Source organism: Rhinolophus hipposideros, assembly GCF_964194185.1.
Source record: "Rhinolophus hipposideros genome assembly, chromosome: 11".
NCBI classification, from domain to species: Eukaryota; Metazoa; Chordata; class Mammalia; order Chiroptera; family Rhinolophidae; genus Rhinolophus; species Rhinolophus hipposideros.
Window position 1 is genome coordinate 7312923 of NC_138057.1, and position 24682 is coordinate 7337604.

At 42.2% G+C, this 24682-nt stretch overlaps 1 protein-coding gene and 1 long non-coding RNA gene across 3 annotated transcripts in view; one reads left to right on the plus strand and one right to left on the minus strand.

Annotated features, from left to right (window-relative positions):
• Positions 1 to 24682, minus strand: part of FANCC (FA complementation group C) — a 256980-nt gene that overhangs the window by 9541 nt on the left and 222757 nt on the right. For both annotated transcript variants that reach the window (XM_081066807.1, XM_081066808.1), the window contains 5 exons: positions 16502 to 16554; positions 15066 to 15165; positions 8261 to 8336; positions 5881 to 5962; positions 3502 to 3676 (listed from right to left, as the gene is read on the minus strand). In XM_081066807.1, coding sequence (XP_080922933.1) covers positions 3502 to 3676; positions 5881 to 5962; positions 8261 to 8336; positions 15066 to 15165; positions 16502 to 16554 — 486 coding nt within the window. The remainder of the gene's footprint in view (positions 1 to 3501; positions 3677 to 5880; positions 5963 to 8260; positions 8337 to 15065; positions 15166 to 16501; positions 16555 to 24682) is intronic.
• LOC308505119 lies at positions 1969 to 9687 on the plus strand. Its single transcript, XR_013994464.1, has 3 exons — positions 1969 to 2153; positions 7240 to 7455; positions 7865 to 9687. It is a non-coding gene; the product is annotated as an uncharacterized lncRNA (long non-coding RNA).

The window sequence follows — 24682 nt, forward strand, 5'->3', positions numbered from 1 at the left end:
ATTTTCTTGACTTTCTTTCGTCTTGCTCACTAAGCAGCTAGGGCGCCATGCCAAGAATCGACCTTTTTTGTATGAAAGGAAACGGAGAATGTAGTCACATTTTTATATTGTGGGGGAAGGATAAAAAGGCTCCTTCCAGACTCGCTCACTATCACAGGCACGAATCAGAGCCCCATGCAATCAGACCTCTGCTGACCAGTGTTCTGACAGGAATGAGGCTTGTTCTGCTATCTTTGGGGGTGAGTAGGGGAGGGAGGGAGGACACGTGGACACACACACACACACACCTACCTTTGTCTTTGTTTAGACACTGGGATAGTCTCTTCATGTTTAAAGCTCAAAGAGAGGTCACAAGTCTGTGGAATCCATGTAAGAATGGTGATTGTTATAGGTCTGTGGGTTGTTTTTGCATAAAAAGTATTTATTTCATGCTGAGACTTCTCCTTGCTGTAAAAATGGTACATCAAGTTGTGACTTGGAAGACAAAGCTAAAACTGAAAGCCATGGATCCAAAATGCCACATGGAATTCACGAACAGTTATGGCCCGTCATTTTTTAAAAAATATTTAGGCCTATTCTGAGAATTCCCACGACCAATTTTCTGGATTTTGTGTGGGTCTTTTTTCCTGGACATGAAGGCCTCATAAACCCCAGTATACCAGGAGTGCCGTGTGAGCTCTTCTGACAATACGGGGCCGTGAGAAACTGCACCATGAGGCTCTTCCATGGGCCATGGCAGTGTTCCAACAGGAGAGGGCCCCTCCTACTCCATGTCTCCTCTCGCCTGGGCCCTGCCCGCCCTTGTCTGGGGTCATCTACGGGAGCCCAACACCATCTTACCATATGGGTCTGCAAAAACATGGGGACTTAGGAAGCTATGCCTCGTATCCATTTTTTTCTCATCCAATATTCCCTAAGACAATAGTCTTCCTTTCCATTTTATCCCAGACTGTCTTTCCCCTCTAATGCCATCCTGACATGCCAATAACTTTAGATGCTTTCTAATTTTTTCAGGAGAAAGGTAAAAGCTTTCTTTTCTAAGTATTACTTTTTATCCCACATTATGAAAATGTATATATGCTCACTAAAGAAAATCTAAACAAACATACAAACGAAAAAATTAAAGTGAACTATAACTCCACCATCCAAAGAGACTCACTGTTAGAAACTAGGTTTGCAGCCTTCTCATCTTTTTTCTATGCATTGTGGACATAGCAATCACTATACACAATATTTTCTATCTTATAGTTTTCTCTTCACAATACACTTTAGGCAGATTCCCATCTCTATAGCACATAGTCTTTGAGACTACGATTTTTCATGACAGAATACTATTCCATAGTTATGATATACCATAATGTATTGAGCCAGGATCCTTCCTGTGGGAAGTTTAGATCATTTCCAATTACTGCAATTACAAACAATGCCGTGATGATACTCTTGTACATAAATCTGTGTGTGGATCTGTAATTGTGTCCTTAGGATAATTCCTAGGGATGGAATGACAGGGTTAAAGGGTATGCACTCTTGCCTAATTCTTACGTATACAAACATAGACATTTTTGTTTTTATCACCATGTAATTCAAAGTTAGCCAAGGAGATGAACACCAGCTGCACGAGCATGTTTGCAGCAGGCGCGGGTCTTTGTGAGCAGTGTACCCCTAGGCAGGGACAGTGACCCTTTGCTCCCCGATTGTGAACCTCAGGCCTGGCCAGCAGAGGCAACAATTCCAGCCACAGCATCCGCTGAGTACAGCGAGTTCCTGACTTGATTGTGCTTTTCAGGCAAAGGCACAGACATTGTCAAGCTCAATCAAACCTCACAAGCATCATGGTTTCAAAGGCAGTTCACACTTTGTTTCCCACGTCAGCCAACAGACCAACCCCCAGCGGGATTAAAGCTCACAGGTAGGTGTCACGGGTTAGACTAGGGAAACTGGCCCCGCCCGCTCCCCACACATCACACCGACCAGTGCCTCAGCTTGGGCACCAAGGATGAAGAGGTTCTGGGATCAAAACTGCGAAAGCAGGGCTTCAGTTATAGGTGGATGGCTACTGCTCTAGAACAGCTCGGAAGGAAATGGACGGACTACACTCACCTGCCCCGAGTGTGCTAATCCCTTTTGATCCAGGATGCCAAAGAATCCCCAGGGTAAGAACTATGCATAGGTTTTATTTTAAAAAGGACTGAGTCACCAGTAGAAAGATGTGCCAATGCAGAACTTTCTAGAAATTAAATCTTACTGGACAAGTTATTTCTCTGTACTTCGAAAGTAAATCTCTGTCAGTTTCTATGATCGCTATGGAATTTAACACATAACCTACCAACTTATGTTATACAGAATCAAATATAAAGTGTATTAAAAGGGCTTTAGAAATCAATAGAGCTTTTTATTATTAATTTTAATTATCAAAAATAAGATCATGAATATAATTAGTATTTTCCTTAATTAGTTGAATGTGATATTTTAAGAGGGAAGAAATAGTACCCTTTATTTTTAATCAAATAGCAATCCTCAAATACCTGTGTTCATTATATGTATTTCTAAATAGTGTTCTATTTTTGATCCAAAATAAATTATCACCAAATTTCAACTTTTTAAAATTCCAAACACTTTTTTTCCCCTGCCACGCAACCTTTAAGCAAGTAAAATACACAGACGTATCTGTATTGGTCTCTGCTTTTTTCAAACAACAGAAAACATCAAGCAAATACAAGTGCTGCTCTCTACAAAAAGAAACTTGCTCCCTTTAATTATTAAAATCAGCAAAAAGCACTGGCAGTTGAAGTTTTAAAAACAAATAAATGTTTGCAAGGGAGGTGCCAATGCCTTTAATCAAAGCATTACTTCCTGTAATTATTATTTTCCACATAAAATAACCACTGTCTTGCCACAGTTAGCCAGGCCTGTATTTAGCTGCTGTGTTATTTAGGAAATGACCAAGTCCTTTTTCAGAAGCAAAGTGGTTAATATCATGTGATTACTTTAGTAAGAATTCTAAACAAAGCCGGTAATGTGAGGGTCTGTTGACTGATCCAAGAAAGCAGTAAGTCAGGACGGAAGCAGACACAGCCAGGCCGCTGGTCCGGAGGACAGAGCCCCTCAGAGGAGTGGTCAGACTCTGCATGGCACCCCCTGGGGACCCGAGCCCGGCCAGGCGCTCTGCACAGGAGGGCAGCCGGGGAAGCTGAGCAAGAACAGATAAGACGAGCTGGGCGACAGGACTGCCCGTCATCTCAGTGCTTTCCTGGACAGCAGGGTGGCAGCGTCTGGTGTCCAGTCAACTCTGTGAAGCCAGCAAGCCGTCTCCAGCCACAAACCCAGCACACACGAACTCATCCAGCCAAACGTCTGCTACCATAACGAACTGGGAGCACTCAGCGCTTAGGTACCTGGGGGGTTAGTGAGAGCCAAACCCACTGCGGGGCCCCTACCCGCAGGATCCTTTCAGCTCCGGACCGACCCCGAGCACCACACGTAGTGGGCACTGCCACCCACCATGGCCTGTGCTCTCCACTGACTCCCGTCACGTGGGCTGTAGCTGAAAGCCAAGAGCCACAGCAAGGCTTCCGGGGGTTCGGCTGCTGACATCAGTAAGTGCTCAGCCGCGACGTCAGCCCATCCTCCAAAGTGAACGAGCACAAACCAGCTCTCAAAGGGGCCTCTGCAGGACCTGGAACGGAACCAAAACACATGGCAGCCAGGCAACAAGACTTCTTTTTCGTTTTGGTTCTTAAAGGAACTGTAATGTTTGCAAAGGGTTGGCTTAAATTGTTCTTACCCAGTGAAGTACAACTTCCAAGTACTACAAGAATCGGGAAAATAGCTCACAACGCCACTCTGAACCCGTCACAAGACCGTCTAAGGCATGCCTCTCAGAACCCCATGTGCCCTGAGAACTTCAGACATTTAAATCTTTACATCCAGGGACCCTGAGGGAGCACAGACCTTAGAGAAAGGCATTCTGTGGCTCCCTCCCAGCGGGCATGACGCAAGGGAAGAACACGCAGGTGTGCCCGTCTGCCGGCACGGCTGGGCTGCAGGGAGTGGGGCCGCCTTGCCACAGGCTGCCACCCATGGAGCTGGAGCAAGAAATGAGGGGGCCCCCTGGGGTCCACATGCAGACCAGAGGAGGGGCACAGGCTGAAACATGTTTCTGACAGAACCCAAGGCTCTGGTCAATATTTGGGCAAATATGAATGTTTCATGAGCTGTATATTATATTTCCTATCATCACAAATTCATAAAGGCTGAAAAGTTATAGCCTTTGTGAAGCTATCCGTTTATCACCCTGGGAACTGGGATTCGTGATAGCTGCTTAGAGGACAGAATCTGCTCAAGGTAAGGACCCATTAATTGTGCACAGTGCCAATATCAGCAGTTTCACGTCTCCCCAGGAAAAAATGGAGCAGGACCGGCCTGAGATCACATTAGATCAGAACTTCCCTTCTGATCTGGAAGGCCGTGGCACAGGAGAGCTCTGGGCACCTCTACAGTGCCCTTTGCAGGACCTGGGTCCACTTCCTCTGCTTGGCCCATGGACGCCCAGGCGCTAAGCACTCTCCTCACCTGCCCTGGTCACTGCTTTCCTCCTGGCCAAGTGCTCTGAAAACAAGTGATGAAATATTCTGAAATCTAGCTTGTAAGACAATGGAGAGGACAGGAAGGAAGAAGACAGCTTCCTCTTTCCCACAAGAAGGAGAGCTGACATTCCGTTCCGTGGGCCATGTCAGGCGTGGGCTTGGTATGACGTCTCAAAAGCAAGGGAGAGACTCCGCAGGGTCTCCTCCCTGCAGACCTGCTCCCAGGTGGGCACCAGGCCAGGGGTAAGGTTCAAAGCTTGCCCTGCAGAGATGGGCCTGGTCATCCTCCCTCTTTCCTACCAGTACCCGCATGTGAGAAAGTAGCTGAACCTGCTCCCAGACCCTTCCCTACTGGTGGACCCTGAAGTCTACTTCTAGTTCAGGCAGACGTAGGTTAGCGTGGAGTCCCATGAGGTTTTGGCTCTAAGTTCTGCTCTTCGACAGAGACAATGGAAAGGGTGTGAGTAGGGCTGCCAGGTGGGACAGGTCGCCACTTGGCCACCAGCTCTTTTTGTCTCCCCAGTTAGTAAGAGTCTGTGCAGAGAAGGAGTGAATAACTGACACCCAAACCTGCATCAGTCATCATGACGAAGAGCCCCGAGTCTGATGGCTTGGTCATGAGACCACAGAGAAGTTCAAGAGGGAAAACTGGCAAATGAAAAGGAGTCTTGTAGGCGAGGACAGACCATGAATAAAATACCTACACTGAAAGCAGGGGCCTTAAAGAGGAAGCGGAAGGCTGTTATAGTACAAGGAATATAGCAAAGACTACCTGTGAATGCTTCCAGGAAAAGAACACATATTAAAAAAATGGTAGTTAATATCCTAATGTTAGAAAGGATTTTTACATTTTAGATACATATTTATTACAAAGAGAAGGAAAAAGAAACATTTCATCCTATTGTATATAAGTTTAGAATTTCCTTCCTGAGAGAGGCAGAGAGAAGATTCCAGGACCACAGAGGTGCCCTTCTCCTGCACGACCAGGGGGTTTGCACCCTGTGGGCACTGCTTTCTTCCCCTAGGATCTATTCTTTTTATTGTTATGCTTATATATTTCAAAATCTAGTACCAGCCATAACTCAGAACAGGTTCCCTACAAGGTATTTACACAGGCAGCTGCTCCAGGCGGTCTGTGCAGCTCTGCGCTTCTCCACTTCTTGCTCGGCAGTGTGCATACCTGTTTGGGGACAGTCACACCAATGACGCCTTTCCTCCAGCTCTGCTAAAGGGAAGTAAGGAGCCAGAGAAGTCAAGTGAGACGCAGACCTCAGCGTTGTCAGCATTTGCTTACCGGTGAGCCTGGTCTTCAACTATTTCTCTGAGCATCTCAGAAATATGTGTCAATGGCTGGTGCCACAGCCCCTGGGGAATACCTGTGGGTGAGAAGAGAGCAGAGGAGACCTGAAGGAAAGGCAAACGTATTAGGTAGGCAGCTAAGACTGGAGGGGTTTGGGGGAAAGGCCATTTTTCTCTTGGTCGACGGAACCCATACAACCTCTCTCAGGTGGTTCACAGCCAGTACCCATCTCTCAGGCCTGGAAGAACGACCCACCGGTGTCACACAAACTAAACTTCGGGGGCTCTTTAACTCAGTACGGGGAGTCGACAAGGACTGCACGAGCAGTGTCTCCCCCTGACCCCAGAATTTAGAAATGCTGTGTCGCAGATGCCCCAGGTTTTTCCTTTTCTACCTACCCACCCCCCTCCTCTACCACTAACAATTTGTGATTTCAAAATATGTGGAGACCTTAATAAAACAGTCAATAAGGAATTAGGAATGGGCTGCCCAATTGTTTTTCTATGATTGTGATGAATTCAGAATATGACTTCAGGTTTATAGTAAAGCAAAGGCCAGGAAAAAAATACATAGGGCTCATTACAGACAAATGCCTTTTCTTGAGTTAGGTTTTTGTGGTTTCATAATTATCCTGTGGTTCTAAACACATCCGAGCACGTATGTATCTGCAGACAGATTCTGTAATTAAATACATGAGGAAGATGAGGTAAGTGACAGAGTAACCACGGCTACTCCACAAATGTTGCAGATTAAAGGATCATATATTCTCTCCCTCCCTCTTCTGAAGTCCCTGAACTCTTGATTTGCAACCTCTGAAGGCATTTTCATTTCCTTCTTTGTACTACTTGTTTACATACTTATTTTGTGTCCCCCCTTCTCATAGCTCCTGGGTAGTCAGGGCTCACAAGTGATCGATCTTTTATGCCCCACTGTGGGCATGAAGTCAATTTCTGATGAATAGAAGATTCTACTATTAAAAAACACTTCAGTTTGTGAAAATAACATTACTTTTTCTAAAAGAAATATGCAGAAAACTTCTAGAAACTAGCACAGGAAGTTCTTGTATTTCTGCTTGACTTTACTTATTTTGGGACATAAATCTTGGACAGTCACACCAAGGAAAAGGCAAGTAGGCTGAGTTCAGGCCCATATACCACCTTCATCTTTTGTTTATAGATTTCCAAACATAAAAATTAACAACTCCAATACTGTTTCTGGAGCTCATTCAGCTTCTCACACAGGCTGATGGTGACCTTTGGTGATCTGCCTTAAGCTCTGAGGTATACAGCCCTGGAAAGGGAATTAGTGGCTTTTCTGTCCTGTTATCAAAGTTTTCCCACTGTGTCTCCACAGGTGAAGTCTCACTAAACTGCTGACCAGAGATCCCAGCCGGCCCATCACCACCTCCACCTCCAGCTTCTGAGGGGAAGGTGTCAGATGAGTCACTTTGGATGAGCACCTACATCTTTTAGGAAAAGGAAGAGGAATTTAGATTTTATAAAATGCTGTGAAACTCTGAATCACCTCCTTTCCTTAAATGAATCTACTTACTCAAGTCTCAGGAAAAAGGTAGGCAAAAAAGAGCATAAAAAGGAAATAGTACAGGTTTTACTCTTTCCTTCATGTCAGATAAAATGCCTCCTTCTCCAGCACAGAGCCTGTGCTTGTGTTGCTGTTGCCTTTCCTTCAGACTTCAGGCGTTCGAGGGAGAGGGATGTCTTTGTTCTCTATTTCTGACTGTTTCCTAAACATGAGCTCAGAGGCACGTTAACAGATCAGACCAGTTGAATTAGGATGGAACCATCACTTCCTCAATTGGGCATGGCCTCTGGAAGGCTGGCAAGTGAAACTAGAGAAGGCTGTGGCCTGGTACACGCACTGAATCCTTCCAGGAGCCCTTCCCTGGGCTTGGTTAGGAGAAATTTCCCCTACATTTCCTTGGCTTCATTCATCCTTTTATCTTTTCTTTTGCAACCAGGGGCACGGAGCAGAAAGAATGAAATACAAATACACGTACTGTTTTATTCTGACTCAGCCAAGTCTTAGCCTGATCCTGGCATCCAGGTGGATCTGGCAGGCACCCGCGGAGGTCCCGTGTTATCCGGAGGAGACTATCAAACTTAACAAGAGGTCTTTTCTCTGTTTCTTTTTCTGTTTTCTTTCTTTCGGTAAATGATCCTGACAGGGAACTCAAGAGAATTCTCCTGACAGAACCCATCGAATGCGAGACCCTGGGAGCTTAAAGCGATGTGAGACATGACCAGTTCAATGTCCCTTGTTTTACAGACTAGTACGTGGGGGGGGGTAGGTTCTGATTTATCAGTGCTCTTTCCCAGAAATTATTTGAATGCAGGCAGAATCAACCTTCACATACCTTTCGGGTGTTGGAGTAGCACCATGACAAGAGAGGGAGAAGCGTAAGGAAAGTAGGTCTTGAGTGCAAACTTCAGCTACAAGAGAATCAAAAATTCAAAACTGCATGAATGTTAGGATTGGAAAGGGTGTTAAGAAAATACTAAAACTTGGGTCTTCTGCCCAAAAAGGATCCATTAGCGCTAACATGGTCAGAATGTTTTCTTCAACATTTATTTTAAAAAAAAAAAAAAAAAAGGATGCTTCTAATAACCTTATAAATAGTTCCAGAAAAATAAACCTTTTAAAGTCACCTTCTGGGACTTAAGAGAAATAAAGTTAAGCTCCTGATGTCTTTATATCTGTACTTTACCTTATATGAACCCAATTATACACATAAATCTTCTATTTAAGGGAGAGTGTGCAAGGCAGTTGTGAGATGGTTTTGTAACAGCAACAGAAGCCGAGAACGAGGATATTCACAGTCCAGTGAGGGCCGCAAGGCTGTAGCCTCTATTCCTCAGAGGCACACAGCCCCTTAAGTGCTTGTGTAAAGAGGTGAGGTAAATCTAGAAATCTAGTGACGTGCACAGGCGGTAAGGGTACAATTGGATGAATGTGGGTAAATATGTAAATCCACATTTCTATCACCCCAGAAAGTTCCCTTGTAGCTGTTACATTCGATCCCTCCACCTCACCCTGGCAACCAATAGTCTGATATTGATGAAAGATTAGTTTAGCTTATTTTTGAAATTCATATAAACAAAATCATACAAGTATGTATTCTTTTCTGTCTGGTTTCGGCTCAACTTTTTTTTTTTTTTTTTGAGATTCATCCATGTCGCTGTATATAAGTAATTCATTATATTTTTATTTCTTACAAGTAGTCATTGTATGAACATACCATAATCAGTTTATTCATTCTCCTATTGATGGGCATTTGGGTTGTTTCCATTTCGGGACTATTATGAATAAAACTGCAATTAACATTCATATTTATGTCTTTTTGTTGACATGTGCTTTCATTTTTCTTGGGTAAATACTACAGGAATGAAATTACTGGGTCACAAAGTAGATGCTTGTTTATCTTTATAAGAAAGTGTCATAAAATTTTCCAAATGGTGGCACCATTTCACACACCAATCAGCAAGTTATGAGAATTCCAGCTGCTCATGTGCTTGTCGTCATTTGACACGGGTGACCAACTCTTACTAACTTCAGCTCTTCCAGGAGCTGTGAAATGTTACCTCATACGGCTTTACTAGTCATTTTCCTGATGGCAAATGATGTTGAGCAATTTCATGTCTGTAACGCCAATTTATATATCTTTTTTGAAGTCTTTTGTATATTTTTAAAAACCGAGTTGTTTCTTATGGAATTGTAAGAGAGCTTTATATATTCTGGACACAAGTCCTCTGTCAGATATACGTATTAAAAATATTTTCTCCCAGCTGGTGGATTGCCTTTTCATTTTCTTAAGGATGTCTACCAAAGAACAGAAATTTAATGTTATTTATCCATTTTTTTAAGAAATCTAATTTATCCATTTTTTTCATACAATTAGTCCTTTCTTGCATCCCTTCTGAGAAATCTTAGATTATTCCAACATCAAAAAATAAATAAAATAAATTCTCCTCCTTTTCTTCTAGGAGCTTTATAGTTTTAGCTTTTATGTTGAAGTCTATGACTCATCTCAAATTAATTCCGGTTATTTTGTAAGGTAGAGGTTCATTTTTTTCCCATATGGATATCCAGTTGTTTTGGCATCATTTACTGAAAATTCTCCATTCTCCATTGAATCGCCTTAGTGTCTCTATTAAAAATCCATTGCAAAAATTATATATACATATATTTCTGCAGGCTGTTCTGCTCCACTGATCTATGACAACCCTTTTGCTAATACCTCACTATCTTGATTACTATAGCTTAAAGTCCTCTACATTTTTTTGTTTTCGTTTTTCAAAATTATTCTAGCTACTATAGGTCCTCTGCATTTCCATACAAGTTTTAAAATCAGCCTGTCAATTTCTGTTTGAAATCACCTGCTGGGATTTTGACTGGGATCTCACTGAAGCAACAGATGAGTCTGGGCAGAACAGGCATCTTTACTCACGGATATGGTTTCTCTCTTCCTATGTTTAAATTTTTGTTAGCTTCTTTCAGCAATGTTTTATAGTTTTCCATTTAGAGGTCTTATTTATACCTTTTGTTAAATTTAATCCTAACTATTTTTATGTGTAACTGGATTTGTCTATTTTTTTTTCCACATCTGTTAGTTTTCGCTTTGTGTCTTTCCGAACTCTGTTACTAGGCACATATCCACTTATAACTGATATTTCTCCTGATGACCTGAACACTTGCATTATAGAATATCCCTCTTTATCTCTAGTCATACTCCTTGTCTTAAAGTCTAGTCTATTTGCCACTCGTAAAGCCATAGCAGCTTACTTGTGCTTACTATTTGCATAACATACGAGGTGTGATAAAAAAATATGGTGAATGTTTCAATTAAAAAAAGTTTTGTTACAGTGAAAGACACATTGCCTTTAATCCCCCTCAAAATACGCCCCCTCCCTTCAAACACAGTTATCCCATCGTTCCTGCCACTTTCGGAAGCAGTTCTGGAAGTCCTCTTTCGTGAGTGTCTTTAGTTGTGCTGTCGTGGCTGCCTCGATGTCCTGAATCATTTTGACTTTGGGGAGGAGCCAGAAGTAGCATGGTGCCAGATCTGGTGAATAAGGTGGACAAGGACACACCGTGATGGTTTTATTTGACAGAAATTGCCATACCAGAAGCATTGTGTGACACGGAGCATCGTCATGTTGGAGGATGAAGTAAAGACACTCACGAAAGAGGACTTCCAGAACTGCTTCAGAAAGTGGCAGGAACAATGGGATAAGTGTGCTCGAAACGAGGGGAAGTATTTTGAGGGGGATTAATGGTAATGTGTTTTTTACTGTAATGCTTTTCTATTTAAATACTCAACGTATCTTTTGATCACACCTCATATATGTCGCTTTCCTTTTACTTTAATCAGTGCCTTTATAATTAGATCTGGTCTCTTGAAAGCAACATATAGTTGGGTCTTTGCTTTTATAGTTTGAACTATTTGACTTTCTTACTATATTAATTTTCACTTAACTTTTGTACTTAATGTACTTGTAGGTATGTTTGGATTCAGGTCTATCTCTTGATATTAGTTTCTTTTCTCCCCCATCTAATTTTTTGTCCCTATGGCAGCCCAGCTCTGTCTTTTGACACCTCATGTCAATCAGACTGTGCCTTGAGTTCTGGCCACCCCTTGACCCCACTCAACTCTCCTCCCATCCCTCACATGCAAGCCCTCGGGAAAGTGAGAGAATACCCAATGAGGTTTTTTTTCAAGGGCTGAATCCCCTCCAGTTTCTACCAGCTTTTTTGGTTACTCTCCAGTTTAAATAGTTAAAAAAAATATTTTCCCCAGAGTTTATAACTTTTTTTCTGTGGGAGATTTAGTCTAGTACAATATTACTCTGCCATTACTAGACCCAGAACCTGAACTGATCTGTTTGTACTGAACTATTATGCAAGCTCAGAAAAACTGGCTTGTCGTGACAACCTTAAGTGTTTGCCTACTAGTCTGACTGGGCACATTGATGGAGCCTCACTGTGCTCTCCAAATAAGACAAGGGTGAGAGGGAAGGATAAAAAGAGAGTGAGAAGCAGTGAAGATAAACATTTCTGACAATGCGAAAGAATGTGGATTAATGGGATTTCTCATAAACTGCTCGGTGAGTATAAATTGGCACAACCACATATGAAAACAATTTGGCAGTATCTACAGGAGCTGAACCTTTGCATACCGAATAACCAGCACGTCCACTCCTAACCATATATCCAAGAATGTTCAGAGCAACCAAACCTGGAAACAACCCGAATGCCTGCCACCAGGAAATGGCTACACTGTGGCATACTTTCCCAATGGAGTACACAGACAACGTTCTACTACCACAGCCACATACAGCATAAGGTAACACGCTGAGTAGAAAAAGCCAAGGCTCAAAAGATTATATACAGTCTGCTCTTCACTCTTGTTTGTTTTATAAACTGCAAAAACAAGCACAAGTAAACATGGTTTAGGAAATCATATATTCATGATCAGACTATTTCCAGAGAAAGTAAAGGAATGATAAAAGTAAATTCAAGACAGTGGTGACCTGCGGGGAGAGGGCAGGGAGATAGGACAGAGGAGGAGTGCACGGATACAAGTAAGTTGTTACTATTAATTCGGGTCTTGTTTGGATGTCGGGTCCACAGATATTCATTTTAGTAAGAAAAAAATACATGAATGAATGAATAGGGCACAGAAAGAAAAGAGAGCAATGCACGGAACAAGAGGACACAGGATGCTATGCATCAAGAATTATGATGAATTTAAAAATAGCAAGGCGGCAGGGGACCAATGATGAGAATGGCCATCAATTAAATGGGCAGACAACCAGGAACAGCCCTAGGAAAAGAAAGGACCTAATATATGTATATGAAGGCATTGCAAAGGTAAAGGGTACTACTGTCTTCTTATTCTGAGCCCAAGGTGAGAGTGATGAGTTATTTCTTTTGGTTCCCTGCCCTTCCTCTACCACGACCTGTGAGTGCCACTGCACCACCAAACACGGGTAGCTTGCTCAGGGTACTGTTCTAAATTAAGAGAGACAGAAATAGAAAAACAGTAGAATAGAAACAGTAGAATAGAAAAATAGCCAAAGCAATCTTGAGAAAGAAGAACAAAGCTGGAATCATCACACCCCGATTTCAAACTTTATTACAAAGCTATAGTAATCAAAACAGTACGGAATTGGCATAAAAACAGACCCGTAGATCAACATAACAGAATAGAGAGCCCGGGGGGGCGGGGATACCAAAAAAATGTATACACATTTTAAGAAATGTTATCTATGCTCAAGCAGTAGTTCGCCATAATAAGCAGTGTCTGGACGCTGATGGTAACCATTCTGATAACATCTACAAATTATCTCTTGTAATTGCAGAAGTGAAACGTGATGTATATACAGGCAATGGAATATTATTCAGCCATGAAAAATGAAACCTTGCCATTTGCAACAACATGGATGAAACTCAAGGGCATTATGCTAAGTGATATAAGTCAGACAAAGACCCATATCGCATGATCTCATATATATGAAATCTAAAAAAAAAAAAAGGCGGAGGAAAGAAACCAAGCTCATAGAAAGAGACTAGCTTGGTGGTTGCTAGAGATGGATAAGGGGTGGGCAAAATGGGTGAAGGGAATCAAAGGTACAAACTTCCAGCTATAAAACAAGTAAGTCATACAGTGTGGTGACTACAGTTAATAACACTGTATTGCATAATTAAAAATTGCTAGGATAGAACTTAAAAGTTCTCATCACAAGAAAAATATTTTGTAACTATGTATGGTGACGTTAACTAGACTATTATGGAGATCAACTTACAATACATATAAATACTGAATCATGATGTTGTATACCTAAAACTAACAGAATGTCAATTATTTCTCAACAAAAAATAAAGATTAAAAAATAAATAGGTTAAAAACAACTGCAAATCCAGTCCAAATCCACAGTGCCCGAGGTCAACACTCAGGGGCAAAGCTGGTAAGAAAACTTTCACCAGTGTCCTCTACCCCCACCTAGGTATGTTCCAGGAGTTAAACGGGGAGGTTTTCTAGAGGTCAGTTTCTAACTGGGAATACAAAGAATGTACAAGGGAGGATAAAAGATATTTATAGTTAAGCCTCAAAATAAGTGTGAGGGCCAGCCAGACCCCCCCGAATTCCAGGCTGGGTACCGTTGATAATGCTGTTTGTTACAGTCTAGCTAACTTCCCTAGGGAAAGAGAAGATGGGAAAACATACATCATAAATATTTATCATTGCCTTAAAAAGCAACGATAAACCTGAACAGTTCTTTGGCATAGGGGTAGATGGGATTTTAGCAGAGCCAAACATCACAGCACTGCTCTCCTACATCAAACTGCTGAAAGCATCACAAGGGAGCATGACATACCTCATGGGAAGCTGCAGGTGGACCCAGGCACTTGAACAGGCAAAGCACCACAGGGCCGTGTAGGCCAGTTAAAATGCCCGCAGGTGGAAGCTCTCTGGTAGAAAAGGCTCACGTTTCACTCTGATCAGCGGTCCTTGCCCAGGGCTGCCTGGCCTCTGCAGGTGGGGCTGTAGCAAAAGACTTCCTGCAGACCCTCCAGCATGGCTTCTTCCTAAGACTGTATGCAACTCCCACCTCTTGGGCACTGCTATTCCTAGCTCCTCCTCTGCTTACTCAAGTCTTTCCTTATCTTTCTCACTGCCTCCTTTCTCTCTTATGAGGGATCCAATTCACACTTGGGTCTCTCATAGGAATGGAAACTCTAATAATTAAGAATGTCCACTATTGCTTTATATTAAGTGGCATTTCCTTCTTAGCACATGTGATAAAGACTCCAGAATTCCTACCGCTTGGCCTGGTCAGGGCAGAGTCCCACTTGGCAGACAGCATACATACACAGCCTGGAAAACCCACCCTCCAGGGCTGGCATAACCAAGTTCTCTGACACAATAGTAGGTAAATACTTTGGGGTCCTAGGGCATGGGCCAGACAGGAACTATCGCGATTTACTTTCAATTAAAATGGTTTTACCTTTGCTGGGGTATTCATTGGGAAGCTTTCTTCATGAGCAAAACAGTCTATCAAAGTCGCTGAAAATAAAGTGCTTCTTTCTGGTGATTAGCCAAATGCTCTTAGCAGCCTGTTCTCTTTGGGGGAATGAATAATATATGCAATATAACGAACCTGTGTGTCTTCTTTTTCCAGAGCTTCTACAAAGCACCATGTAAACACTTGAATGGCGGCTAGTACTTCTGGGGCTCCATCGGTTTCCAGGACTGCATACCTGAACAATGCAATGTCAGATCACAGACATTTAATGATTAATCGGGCAAACACACGAACCTGAATTGTAAAAGCGGGGAGTGGAAACATTTTTTGTGTGCCGTAAGATTCAGCAGTATCACTACTCCTGAGATTTCATTCCTTGTGTGAGAAAACAGGAGAAATTTGTCACTCCTTTTCTAAATACTTTTAAACTGCAATGTGCAGCACTCCCTTCCTTGGTTTTTAAATTATTAAGCATTGCATATCTTTTCCACATAGGCCCAGATGCTTTGTACAAATATTTGCACACTGTATGCCCAGACATGCAATATCGACAGACCTTGTGCTTTTTCAAGTGGAGAAAGAGCTCCCCATGGGGGTAAAATGGCTTAGTGAAATCCACCCACCAAAGTGGTGTAAAAATCTGCATGTAACTGGTTTGTTTTCCGTGCATTTTCATATAACTAAATTTTCTTTATGTTTAAACAAACAAACAAACAAACAAACAAAACCAGGTCAAACTCTGCTAGCTTTAAACTACAAACAGCAGTATGACTTCTTGTTTCTATGCTTATTTAGCTTAAAGTTAGTATGTTTTAAGACCAACCCAAATGCTGGGTTATTTGCTGTTGTAAAAATTCCTTTCGCTAGTGTCTGCTGTACTGCCCAGAGCAAGGGGAACAGGGGACGGAATGGAAAGGGCAGACACCCTGGCTGCACCAACGCCCCCGAAAGAGGCTGGAAGGCCTTGCCAAGTGACAAACTTCCCGAAAGAGGTTCAGTCTCCCCCTAACTGTCAGCTGTACCCCATCCGGTGTCCAGTGGTTTCCTCATCTCTTGCCATCTGTAATGCAATGCCAGAATGCAAAGAAGTACTAGAATTTGCAAAATAAAAATTAAAGTGTTGTAAGATAACTCTCATCATTGATTTTGCCTTTCAGAAAAGCTGTTAGGATGGCATTATTTATTTATTTTTCTTGGTATTCCTTAGCTTTAAAATCCTTTAAAAAGATTGCTCAGCCCTCACGTGGTGAAGGAAGTACACTGCTGCCCTTTATTTTGAGCTGACAAAAATCTTACGTGAATATTTAACAATTTAAAATCTAGTTCAATTCTACTCTTCGACCATTATTATTAGAATTTTAAAAGATTTAAAAAGGTTTATCGTAATTCTTAGGCATGGACTTCTACATATACACTGACACTTGGGTTTTATCAAAAAGCTGAGAAGGGTAAGATGAAATCAGAAACGAATTTCCCCATGATACAGCCAGAAGCTACCACAGCATTTTAAATTCACATTTGGAAATTGAGTGTTTTAAAATCGATTGTTAGCAAAAACAGCACAAAGTTACCTGAACATTTCATCAACCATTCTGAATATGGCAGGGTGGCAGGCTGCTTCAGGCTGTAAAGGAAAAGACCGGGAGAAAGTAAAATATCAGAACTACTTCTTCAATTACAACTTGCTATTATCAGGCAAAGGAGTTGTGCAGAACTGCTGAAAATGGGCCTACTCCTTTGGGTTAGAAAAAAATGGAAAAAGCCCTGCGTACAAAGGCAAACAGTGGTTCTCCTGGGGCAAGGGGATTGAGGGCAAGCTTCATTTCGTCTTTATATACTTGTATATACCACATTTTCTACAAGCCCATGTGATCCAGAAAAAAGAGTCAGGAAGTACCTGGAAAATGTAAGCATATTTCTGCCAGCACACTGCAGTGACGACATACACGGAGGTCACTAGTGCTGCTCGTGTTAAGGAACGTCCGACCTCTTCACAGGGTTTAGAAGTGCCTGGAGGTCGGCCTGGGCCTGCCATCTTTTCATTCCTGCCCATTTGCTAATGAGTACATATGATTCAGCATTGTTACTGAGGAAAGCAGTGACCACTACCATGATGGACTAAATAATATCACATTTCAGTGCACTATGAATTTAGCAGTGTAAATTATTTAGGATAAAAAGAGGGTTAATAAAAAAAAAATTAAGATACCTTCATCTTGAATGATGAAAGCGATAAATATTCCATGAATATTTTTTTGTGACCGGTTTTGATGGTTTAAATCTGCAGAAGCCAACTTACTATGGTCTGGGTGGGATTTCTGTGGGCCTGACCTAGGTTCCTTATCTTTTTGGCCAGAGCTCAAAGCATGAGATTAAGCCAGATGAAAATGTCACTTGTATTCTAAATCAGATTATTTTACAACAGCATCTAAGTGGTAGTGGAGTAGGCCCTATGGGGAATTTCTTCAAGTCACATTACGCTTGACATAACTACCTTTGGGGAACCTTTTTCCATAGTCCTCTTCAACAAGAAAAACAGAAAAAACGATATGCTTTGTCTCTCAAGTTTTCTGGACCACTCTGAGGAAAGAATGGTGGCACTCACCACAGACTTTCTTTTCCACTACTGGTTCTGGGCTGGTGTTCTGAGTTGTAACATTGAACGTGTGCCATCTACTGTTCACACACCGTCACTACATGCTGTCACAGGAGGCCCCAGGCAACAGTAACATGATGGGATGATTTCTTTTTAATTATTTAAAGAGATTTGTGATTTATAAATTACAAATCTCTACTCTTTAAGCAGAGTAATCCATACTCCCCAATCCACCACTGATGTGCTTTTTTATCTAAAAGAAACCAACTAAAAATGCTCATAGATAAATTCATTGTGTACTCAAGAAAGTAATTTGCCAGAATCACGGTTCAACAGAAGAGAGGCAAGTTATTTCTTGGTTTTGATCTCAGGCAAGTCAGTTAATCTCCCTGCTTCTTAGCTTCACTGTAAATAATAACAGTCATTAACAGGTCACTGGATACATGCCCAGAAAATATCATAAAAGTTTCTATGTATTCATAATGGAAAAATCAAACAAGAAGTGAAAAGCAAACGGCCTGTCTTGAAGACATGTGATTCGTCAAATTTGCCAGAACAGTTTTTCAAAGTTTCATATACAGACAACATGCTTCCTGAATAAGAGTGTTTAAGACCAAACAACACTACCACATGCCCACAGGCTGACAGAGCCTAAAAATGCACTGACAGAACCCCAAAACTGAAAAGGGTAAAAATAGGACCATTCGTTGGGTTCTGAATGGTCTAAGCTACTCCAGAGCCACTCTATAAGTTGGATGCTAGTGGAAAATCATTCAGTACTAATTACAAGGATTTCCAAATGGCAAAGAAAAGGATGATGACCCAATGAGTAGAACAGGGCAACCATGAAAATCAAGAGAAGCAAGAAAGTTCTACTCCATTTGTTAAAAGACTTTTAGAACACAGAAATACTTTTCTTTTATGCAGTGTTTTGCAGCAAAACAGTTCAATGTCTTAAATGTCCCCAGACTGTGTGGAATTGGCCTGCTCTCTCCACACCACTGTACTTGCCTTTTCAATTTCTTCCTGTCCAAATATTTCAGACCCTTGGTTGCTCTCAACCTGTTTCCACACCTTGTTTTAGCTTTTAAAACAGGCAAGATGCCAGGAGGCAGGGGAGTCCTACTGAAACAGCAATGGCAGAAATTTTTATTTTAAAACCATTCTCCCTTGCCGCCCCAGGGCTGTGAACAGCACTTTCTCATCCACGGCCTTCACTAGTTTTTAAAATGAGACTCTTTACACTTGCCGAGCACATAATTTCAGGGTCATTGAGTCCCCTCCAGAAGCCCAGTATGCTCACAGGCCAGCCATGTGTCCCAGTGACATCAAATCACAAAAGCAAACTTAAGCTGCTTTTCTTATGAAGAGAATCCTCCAAATAGAATTAAAGTCTTAATTTATGCTTCTTTGCAAGCCATAAATCCCACCCCCCCCCCCAAATCTTTATCGCATCCTTGTGAGGGAAGAGGCAAACTTTTAGCCCTCTGTGTCCTGTCTGATGGTACCCTATGGTAACACAACACAAGCCACTCTACAGCCCAGAGCTCCAGACCCTGGCTCTGAAGCCTACAAGCCACGCTATTATCTTTCCCATAAAAATGTGGAAAGAAAAGAAGACCTTTCTTAGGTTCCATCTGTTTGTATGTTTTTCTCCGTCCTACCAAAATCTGTTCCTTCTCAAGCTCTGCTCTTCTCCATCTGGACTAACGATTTCCTGTACAGGTTATTTCAAGTCTCGGGATACCACGTCACCAGGAGGCCATCAATGACATGAGTTTTGGCCTCTTCCCCCTCCTCACACTGCCCCAGTCCTTTCAGTAAATGTCGGAGAGTGAATGGACGATGATGGAGAGCTCCGGACTCTCTTACGGACCAGACTGCTCTGCTGGGGTGCTCCCTCTGCCCCTCTCCCACAGCTACACAAAACTGCACTGCTTATCTCCTCTCTGCCTAGGAGGATAGCCCATTGCAATCCCTCGACAAAACAAGAAAAAACAAAGTCAACACAGAAGAAATGTGCAGTGGCCATGTTCTCTGGGCCTGTGTTGTGGGGAGAGGTGAGGGAGGGGCCAGTTTGTCACCATGTACCAGGAATTGTACAAATAACATCAATGCTCACTCTCTGCCCTCAATGGCTACTTCTCATCCTGATTCATCAATGATTATTACAGGCCGCATGCCGCTTTAAAGAGGCCTGGGAACATGGAAGAACAAAATTCTGAAGAAATCTTACCTTTCTATAATTTTGATTGTGTGTGTGTGTGTATGTGTGTGTGTGTGTGTGTGTGTGTGAGAGAGAGAGAGAGAGAGAGAGAGAAAGAGAGAGAGAGAGAGACAGAGAGAGAGAGAGAGACAGACAGAGAGAGAGAGACAGAGAGAGACAAAGAGACAGAGAGAGAGAGAGAGAGAGAGAATGAGGATGGGGGGCACAGAGAGAGAATACAAGCCAGAGAGGAAAATTATACTACGATTTGAGATAATCCACAGACAAAAATGAATGCCTCATAAAAAATTAAAAAGCAATGAGAAAACAACAAAAAATTCTCAAGCCTTTTCATTTATCACCCTTTAGAGATATTTTTTTTTCCTAAGAAATAAAGAGGGAAACTGCAGATAAGCGATAAAAAGCTGAAATTCAGTAAGCCTGAAATAGATTCTCTTTCATAGTCATTTTAGTGTAGTTTAAATATTTTACTCAGGAATGGTCTCCCCCACCTCCTTTTTTTTAAAAGAAGAAATGGCTGATGAGAAGCTTTCCCTGCAGCCAGCAATCCTGTCCCACTGTGTAGTGAGGGGACCCGTTCAAACCCTTGACAGGCAGGAGCCCTTGTGTTAATATAATAACTTTCTTTTAAAAACAGGATTCTTCATAAGATTCATTTCAATAGTAAACCCCTTTATTGAGTTCAAAAACAATTAGGCTTTTAAAAAAAATCTACTTAAATAAAACCTTCACATCAATCATGTAAAATAAGATACCTTTATAAATATGTATTTTTTATTTGCCAATTTCTTCTTTTCTATTTTCAAAATACTAAATGTAAGACTATAAATATCCCTTTTACATTTTAGGATCTATTTTGTTCCAAAACATTCAAGTTTCTTTCAACAAATTTGAGATGGAAAAATATTCTTTTTAATCTTTACCAGATGTTGTTTATACTACAAGCAACTTTTTTCAGTACTCCATAATTCAATTATTGTTTAATTAGTGATAAATCTGTCATTTCTAGGCTTAAAAAAAAAAAAAACTTAACAAGTACCAAATGTACTTTTGTGTTTTAATTTACCCGCACTCTCTTAGAGCACCAAGACACAGGGATACCAGCTCTGGGTGCCGAACAAAATCCCCTAAATCTAAATAAAGTTCCTCTTGCTAGCCCGGCCCAGTGGCCTCCATCCCATCGGCTTGTGCAGTCTGAGCAGGGAGACAGCTAGCTCCTCAGGCCCCTGCTTCTCAGATCAGCCTCCCAGGTCGACCACTGCCCTGTTTTTATTATTTATTTTAAGGTTTTCTCTCTCTCCTTTCATCTCTGACTGGTTTCAAAGTCCTGCATCCCCAACAGTGAAAACAAAACCTCCAGTCTGGGCCTTTCTCTTTACAGGGACAATGCTGGGTGATCTGGTGCCTCCCTGAGGTCAGCACTGGAAAGTGCAACTGCTGTCCGAGATGCAGGTTCTTTTTCAGCCACAAGCATAAGCCACCACTCACTTCCTTATCGTACCCCTGCTAAATTATCTACTTCAGCATTAGAGAACTCAAAAAAGAAATTCTTAAAAGATTGCTAATGATAAAGTAGGTAAAGAAAACCCTAGAACATTAGTACAAAGTTACTCAAGCACAAAAACCTGACATCACCCAGGATGTGGAGGTAATTCTTCAGTATAATCTTTTATTAAAGGAGAATTGTGTTTGGAATTTTGTGTACAGGAAGTTTCTTTTTCTTTCTGAAGTGGTTACGACTGCTCTCTGGAGAAGGAAGACAGAACACTTCCTATCATATCGGGCATGACAAGGTGCATGGAGTTACCTGTGTATTTTCTTATTTTTAGTCTCTTGTTAGAGCACGAACTAATCCCCCCCACCCAGTTTTATTGCGACATACTTGACAAGATAAGGAACTCATTTTAATAGAGCCACGAAGACTTTCATGAAGGAGAGAATACGAGGCATATTTTTTTGATTTAAAATATGAATAAACAAAAACCAACCCTGCCTCCCTTGCCCCTCTCCACCCTCCTCTGCCACCTGCTCTCCGTGGGCAGGTCTGTGAAGGTGATGGAGCCGCCCCTCTGGATCCAGCCCGAGGGGCAGGCGGCATGTGGGGAGGGCATGGGAACCAGGGTACCTCTCAGCTTTGGCTTGCGACACGGCAGCCAAGTACAGGGCTGCTGTGCCACCCAGCCAGCACTTTTCATGCAAATGTGAAACACAAACAATAGCTTTCTGGGCTCCACAAGTAGAATTGTAATTGGAAAACATAACATCCTTCTGATTCTGGGCCAGCCTCAGGAAACCAAACAGTCCAGAAAGCTACATAATGGCAAGTGGCTTCCACTGCTTTTGGTGACATCAGTTTTTAAGGTCAGGTCCAAGCTATGGATTACGGCCTTCCAGTGCCTGTTCCATCACGGGAAACGTAAGACCATGTGATTTTGACAAGTACCAGTCTGCACAATAAAGGACAAACTGAGGTTAATACTGTGATTTATTTAAGAGACACCAAATGTGGCAGGTAACTATGTACTTGGGGGCGGTCCAGCCAAAGAGGCTTAAGGGTGAGTCTCAAAAGTAAACTTCGTGTATGTATATGCATTTAGAATTCAGGTGCTATTAGATTAGTGCCTTATTATTCACAGTCTTATGGAAAATACCAGGCCTCTGAGTCCCTGAGAGGCCAAAGAACATTTGGGGAGATCATTTCACTTTGTATAACCTGTACCACACTTTTATCTTTTGTTTTTGCAACATCTTGGTAACTATAGAATTTCCCTGGCTAATTCTGGACAGTCCCAAGAGAAAGAAACATAATTAACAGTGTTCCATGTAAAATACAAGTTACGTAGACCATCACACTTTAATTACTCTCAGAATCCAACGCTAGTGTAACAGGCATCGAGTTTCTTCTAAGGGAAAGCACAGCAGTCCTGTGCTATCTGAGTCTCCGAGATCTCGCTGATACTTCTGCACGGTCCTGTCACTGCACCAAGATACTGGGCTATGATAAATTAATCAGATTATGCAATTAGGAAGCCCGTTCTTCAGGTTACCCTTCTAATCACTCAGGCACGTCTCAGGCTTATCCCAGCCTGCTTGGTTTGCTGGCACAGCAGGCCCAGGATACCTGAGGAGCGAGGCCCACGCCAGTCAGGAACTTCCAGCTCTGTACTTTAATTACCTCCTTGAACCTTAAGGCATACAGAGGTCACATCCTGCCAATGCCACAATAAATTAAACCAAATAACACCCTCTGGAGTCCCCTTTAACCATAATGGAAGCTCCGAATCTCTATACACATGATCTTGATAAATGCTCTTGTACATCAACGGACTCCGCAGCTGTTTGACTGGGGAAGATTGTTTTAAACTATAAACTGGAGGCTGAAGGTTATACAGTACGATGTTTCATGGGAGTGTCTGTCTTCTCTCCCCCTCACTGGCAGAGACATCCTGTGCTTATGGAACTGCTGCTCAGCCTGACATTCACATGTAAAAGGACACAGAAAAGGTTCAGAGAAGAACCACAAGGACTAAAGAAAGGCTGCAGAATCAAACAAAATCAGAAAAGTCAATGAAACTGGAATTTTTCTATACAGAGAAAAGAACATTTACTAAAGGCCTTGGAAGCAAGGAACTATATTTTGCCACTGAAAAAGGACCAGTTACTGGTCGTGAAGAAGGACCAGAGAAAATTAAATTATAGCACGTTTTTTTCCTTATCAAATACCGTAAATTTCCAAATCAGTTGGGTTCAGTTTGAGCCACCTAACTCACAGGTGAAAGCACCAATGGTGACTGTAACACTACCCGTCCCCTGGGACGACCCCGATGTGAAGGGAGGGGAGCCCAGAACAGAAGGGCCATAACCAGGACCGACCCTGGACACACACGTGTGGGCTGGTGGGGACCGACCAGGCCCTAAAACAAGAAACGGATGCAGGGAGAAGGCCACTGACTCAGTTATGATCCCCTTACACAGTCTCCAGTTTGAAAGAGAAAAAAGAAAACAGAAAGTTCCAAATGAATTAAACAAACAGAAGGTGTCTCTGGTGTGGAAGGCACGTAAACTCAGCCACTTCAGGGCTCTCCACACACAGAGCTCGCGCCTCCCAAGTCAGCTTCATGGAGAAAGTGAACACTCTCCTGCCCAGTTTCCGGGCCACCAGCTTCAGATCTGACTGTTCACTATCTCTCTCTGCACTAGTTCTCTCCATCTGTAACAGGAAGAAAATCTCTTTGCTCTGCCTCCCCTGGGTTACCAGAGCTAATGAGAAAGCATGTTGGAGCCACTGCGGTTCCTGCAAGACGGACGCCCAGGAACACAGCCCCCTCGTGGTGTCTGAATCGTTTCTTCAGGGTGCATCGATCTTGACTCGCTCACACAAAAGTGCACTTACGTTCCAGAGCCGCCTCCCACAGACGGTCTGACTCTGAGGATGGCCTGGGAGCCGCGGCCTGAGTCTCTGACTCCCCAGATCTGGGAAGCCCTGAGAACCAGGGAGATAGGCTTCCTGCGTGGAGCTAGGGCTCAAAGCCGCAGGCTTAGAGCAGAAGAAAACGTACAGAATTCTTAAGTTGTTTCTATGGCTTTAAAACCATTTTCTGAGGCTTGGTGTAGCTCTTGAAGAGCTAAAAATTTATTTCTGAATTTTTTCTTTAATTGATTACTCCTCTCATTCATAAGATCTTCATTTTTAAATTTATTTTTCATGTGGAAATAAGCAATATTGTTTAAAAAAAGTTTGTTGTCCAAACATCAGCTCTTGTGAGTATGTACTATAAGGTGCAACAGTCAAGTAAATCTTGAGTCTTGCCCAATAATTGATATACGCCCTGAAAATGCAGAAAAGCCCTCTAGTTACGTATTTTTAAAATACAATCTAAATACATCATTCATTTAAAAGGAGTCAATTGCTCTTTTGTTTACAGTTTT